The sequence below is a fragment of the Setaria viridis genome, chromosome 7 (assembly GCF_005286985.2).
Source record: "Setaria viridis chromosome 7, Setaria_viridis_v4.0, whole genome shotgun sequence".
Classification (NCBI taxonomy): domain Eukaryota; kingdom Viridiplantae; phylum Streptophyta; class Magnoliopsida; order Poales; family Poaceae; genus Setaria; species Setaria viridis.
In genome coordinates, this window is record NC_048269.2 from 14283187 (window position 1) to 14288772 (window position 5586).

General features: G+C 46.8%; 1 protein-coding gene across 1 annotated transcript; it reads left to right on the plus strand.

Moving 5' to 3' along the window:
• Positions 1–423: 423 nt before the first annotated feature.
• LOC117863037 (probable aldo-keto reductase 2) lies at positions 424–2411 on the plus strand. Its single transcript, XM_034746612.2, has 4 exons — positions 424–953; positions 1402–1574; positions 1662–1764; positions 1848–2411. Exons 1-4 carry the CDS (start codon positions 525–527, stop codon positions 2181–2183), a joined length of 1041 nt encoding a protein of 346 aa, XP_034602503.1. The 5' UTR covers positions 424–524; the 3' UTR covers positions 2184–2411.
• Positions 2412–5586: the final 3175 nt, after the last annotated feature.

Below are 5586 nucleotides of genomic sequence, written 5' to 3' on the forward strand. Positions count from 1 at the left end.
AAGAAGAGGTAGAGAAGCAAACTCACGGTGGCAAACAGCTGGCAAGAAAATTTGAGTGTTGGAACACTCGGAGATTTTGTTTATAACTCCCCTTTACGAACAAATTTTCAAAGGACAAAAATGGCCTAGGTTCTGAACTCCATCTAAGCCCACTTAAAATTCTTTTTGTAAAAGCATATGAAAGATGCATATTCCCGGGAGAATCATCAAAGGATAGTGGCTTCATCCTCAGGGTTTTCTTTTCTTCATCCATGATTCATAGATTATATTTTTTGTCCTAGGAACTTGTATACCAACTGCTTTCACCTCAACCAGGAGGTCCTGTACTCATTAGTCATCACCACTGACCTAGCCGCCGGATGACCTATTCCCTGACGCATCATTGGCCTGTCAACTGCAATATAAATTGAGGCACCAATAAGCCCACTTCACTCAACACTCAAACTAGTGCTCAGCAGCTCAATTAGCACTTAGCAGAGAGCACATCTTGCTACCAAGATTATTGGAGCAACCGACTGCCAGCCATGGCTGCTGCTCCGGTGACGCTGCCGCGCATGAAGCTGGGGTCGCAGGGGATGGAGGTCTCGGCGCTGGGCCTGGGCTGCATGGGCATGTCCGCCTACTACGGCCCGCCCAAGCCGGAGCCGGACATGATCGCGCTCATCCACCACGCCGTCGCCGCCGGCGTCACCCTCCTCGACACCTCCGACGTCTACGGGCCGCACACCAACGAGCTCCTCCTGGGCAAGGCGCTGCAGGGAGGGGTGAGGGAGAAGGTGCAGCTCGCCACCAAGTTCGGCATACGCCTGGACGCCGACGGCTCACGGGAGATCCGCGGCGACCCGGCGTACGTGCGCCCGTCGTGCGAGGGCAGCCTGAAGCGTCTCGGCGTCGACTGCATCGACCTCTACTACCAGCACCGCATTGACACCAGGGTTCCCATCGAAATCACGGTGAGCCCACTTGCTTTCTCAGGTCAAATTTTCAAGGTCTAGGGATGATTTTGGTACCTATTATTTCCTTTTGAAGAAAATAGATGATTCTCGCTTAATTACTTTATATATATTATCCTTGAGCTTTTAATTTATTTTGCTTTGGTCTCATCTTCTTCTGAAACCCTGGGAATTTTTGTCTATTATTGGTTTCATCAAATCTACTAAACAATGCAATCACTCAAGACCTGTAAGTCTACATTTGCTGAAGAAAAATAATGGAACTTGAATAAAATGATTCAAAGTTTCAGAACCACAAACAGAGGTGGTTAGGGCCAAAATGGGCTCCCCTGCTTCTGCGTGCACTTTGCAGAACTAGATTATTTAATTTGCAGTTGTATCTAATAAACAAACTTCACCACAAACAAACTATGATAAATAAGCTCGTATATATTATTGATATCTACAGGTAGGTGAACTCAAGAAACTAGTTGAAGAGGGTAAGATAAAGTACATTGGCCTGTCCGAAGCATCGGCATCGACAATCAGGAGGGCGCACGCAGTTCATCCCATCACTGCTGTCCAGATAGAGTGGTCTCTCTGGTCAAGAGATGTTGAAGCAGAGATAATCCCAACTTGCAGGTCTTTCCATAACCTAGCATTGATTGAGTCACTGAAAGTATCTATAATATGGTCTTAAGAACCATCAGCTTGTTCTGATAATTCCAGGGAGCTCGGCATTGGAATAGTGGCATACAGTCCACTAGGCAGAGGGTTCTTGTCAAGCGGGCCTAACCTTGTCAGCACACTTTCTGATCAAGATTTCCGCAAGGTTTATGTCCTTAACTGCCTTCTGACAACACATTATTTCAGCACCACATAACTTTTCCAATGAACCATCCTATGGAATTTCAGGATTTGCCTAGGTTTCAGCCAGAAAATCTCAAGAAGAATGCCTTGATATTTGAGAAAGTCAATGCAATGGCAGTAAGGAAGGGCTGCACCCCATCTCAGCTGGCGTTGGCTTGGGTTCACCACCAGGGAACTGATGTCTGCCCCATACCTGGAACAACAAAGATTGAGAATTTCAACAATAATGTAGCGGCATTGTCCGTGAAGCTCATGCCTGAAGACATGGCTGAGCTTGAATCCTATGCCTCTGAAGAAGTTCAGGGCGATCGGTACCATGACTTTCTCAACACTTGGAACGATTCTGAGACCCCTCCCTTGTCCTCCTGGAAGGCTGAGTAACAAGTACTTTCGTGCACGGCCTGATACACGAGGCTATGTTATGCTACCTGATGTTGTTTTCACCAAGTCCCTTCGGTGTTGGCAAAGCAATGGCAGCATTTGTGAGTTGCGCATATGAGGGGGTGATACTCTTGTATGTTAGTGTGGTTGTGTTGTCGCATTGAGAAATAATGCAGTGTATGAGTAAATTGTTAAATGAAAATGCAACTATGTTTCTGGCCTTTAAAATAGCCACATCGCTATGCACTCATGTGCTTCCTTCAAAATCCGAAACATGTTTGACTCTTGTTACAATTTCCCTATGCTAACAGTGAAGAAGAGGTACTTCTTCCAAATCAGCTAATGCCAAGAGTCCCTCGTTTCGTGTTCCTTGCTTCCTTCATCTTGTACTCAGACACACACACACACACTCTTCCCCTCTCCTATTTTCCCTAAAAAATGTTAATAAATCAAGGAAATCAGGTGTAAAAACAATTTTTAGAAAAAACTAAAGAAAGATTTTATCAGGGCAAACTTAAGTCCTGCATACTTTTAGAGGTACAATTGGTAACATTTTGATATTAAACTAAAGTGATCCATGTTTGAAGATTTTACACACAAAAGCACATATAATGACTGAGTAGTTTCGAACTTTGAGCAAATGCAATTTAAGGAATTTAGGATTATAAATCTTGCGGTTGGAAGTACAAGGTAATTCAACACAATGTAATTAGGCTTGGTTGAGCTGGGAAGTGTGTGTGATATCACATATTAAATAATGCACGCAACAAAGTGAATAGAAGGCAGAGGGGATGATGGAGACACCTGAATTTGCAGGTTATGATAGGACTTTGTCACTAAATATGGTGATGTGGCCTCAAGACATTTCAGCCTTATTAATTAGCAATATATTCCCTGCATTCTTAAATATATAATGATGTTTAGGACAAGCTAGTTAGTTAAAAAAAATAAGATAGTGACCTGTATGGATCTAAACCTGGTACGTATAGATTAGTGCGATATCATAGGGTAGCTTATCATATCATGGCTGCCATTTACAACTAACCCCACTTTGCTGGCGGCTATCTGCAACCAGACTATATAAAAATCAGTGGAGCTAATACGACGTCCCACAATGTTTCATGGATTCTCAAGGCAACATGTTAATAACAAATAAACTTTATGCTATTGGAAGCTAAGTGAAAGACTCTACTTTTCGACCCGACAAGGTAAGCAGCACTATAACTTCATGTATAGATTTTTTTTAAATAATAACTTTATATATGAATGGCAGAGGCAAATCATTGAAACTAAAACTCTAACAACTGCTGGGTGCAAACAGGAAAAGAAAAGAGACCATTGAACAGCAAATTTGTTAGGTGATGGATCAAGGATAATGATTATTAAGTGCGGCCAATTAGTAACCCACAGTGTTGGATTATCTTATAGATGTTTGCAACCATTGAATAATCAGCGACACTATAAAATCTTCCATCTTTGGTCATGGAAATATATAACTGTTAACCTTTGGTCCTGGGTTACCTAATTCAAAAATTTTCAAGGTATTGCTAATTCTGTATAAGCTTATAGACAGACCTTCAAATATTTACCTTGCCATGTCGCTGTGGTTATCAATAGGACAAAAGATGAATACTAATACAAATCAACTAAACATTTTCAAGATATTCTAAATTTATGTTTTTCTTTTTTTACTTATCCTTCCCACTTTTTATATTGTTTCAGTTAGAAAATGAATGCTATCTGCCACAAGGAAATACACCAAAATATTCAACGCATTTGATACACATTATGATTATTGACTAAAGGCCAAATATTCACTGCACATTCTAACAATTTTAGTAGATTAGCTTTACTATTAACTAGGTGTGCGTCTACATGTTGTTGTCAATATTGTCGTTGTCAGGAATTACGAGTAAGACTTCGGCAAGTAAATTTGTTTCTATGCGCGTAAGGCCCGGATGGTTGCACGAGAGGACACGGGGTTTATACTGGTTCGGGCAGGAATAGTTCTACGTCCAGTGCGGGGAGCTGGTCGTGTTACTCGTGCAGAGTTTGTAGTAGGGGTTACAAACAGGCGAGAGAGGGAAGCTGGTCCCAAGTCTCTATGGGTGTGCACTGATGCTCCAGAGGAGAGAGTGTGAGTTGGGGGTGTTCGGTTGCTCGAGAGTCCTCCTTTGCTCGGTTCCCCTGGTCTTCCTTTTATAGCGCAAGGAAGAGACGGGGGTTACAGTTGAGCCAGGAGTCAGGGGAAGTAAAAGAGATAAGTGAGTAAAGTAAAGCAAGGCACAGGGGGAAGGACCGAGCCCCCGGGGTCGCTGCCTTCCCTTCCGGTCTCTATCTCCCGTCAGCGTGACCGCCGGAGGGGGGCGGCTGTCGTTGGGTCCTGTCGACGACCCTCTGGTCGACCGTCGTCGCCAATCGTGCGAGATGTGTGTGGCGTCCGACCGCTGTAGCCATGCATGATGATGATGATGTCCGGCCGCCACAGCTGTGCACGTCGTGGGGGACGGCCGACCTCTGTAGCCCTGCATGTTGACCGAGAGGCGCGGCCAACACGTCTCTGCCACTAGACCGAGCGTGAAACCGGGCAGCGCGGGTAATGGGTGTCCTACGACGAACAGGGGAAGCAGCGAATTAGGATGGTGCCGTTGTAGCCTGTGCGGTCGTGACTACAGTGTACCACCCAAACACTGTGGTGGGTCATGTCGAGGAGCGCGGGCGCCTTTCTGCACGTCAGAGCCGCATCGCCTTTATGGCGAGATCGGTGGGGGCCCATGAGATCCGCGCCCTCGTCCGTTGGTCCTCGCCGACCCTCGGGCGAGGCGAGGCTCTGTCCTGTGGGTCCGGATCCGCCCGACCCCTTGCGCCTGGGGTCGGGCGAGGTGGAGCCGTGCGTCGAGGGGTCGGGCGAGTCCGACCCCTTCCGCCCGGGGTCGGGCGAGGCGGAGACCTGCCACGAGGAATCGGGCACGTCCGATCCCTCTCGCCCGGGGGTCGGGCGAGGCGGAACTCTTTCGGCTGAGATGAGGAGCGGCCTCAGGGGGTCGGGCACGTCCGACCTCTTGCCTCGGGGTTTGGGCTAGGTTGGCGGAGGTTACTATTGTCGGAGGTGGGCCCGAGCCCTTATGACCGTCGTTTAAGGAGCCTAAGGAGGTCGTTAATATTTCCCCCCAACAGTAGCCCCCGAGCCTTTGGTGGAGCAAAGATGCTCCTCCAGAGGCTTCATCCGTTGTTCGTCGAGGATCCTTGTTTGTCCTGCAACCTACATTCGATCAGGGAGAAAAAAGTTTCACTCATTCGGCTTAGCCGGGGAATTTGGGTAGGCAGGGTGTCCCGAGGACGGCTCGGCGCGGGAAGATTCCCTATCGTCCCGATGACCACCCCTGCTCCAAGATCCCAAGTT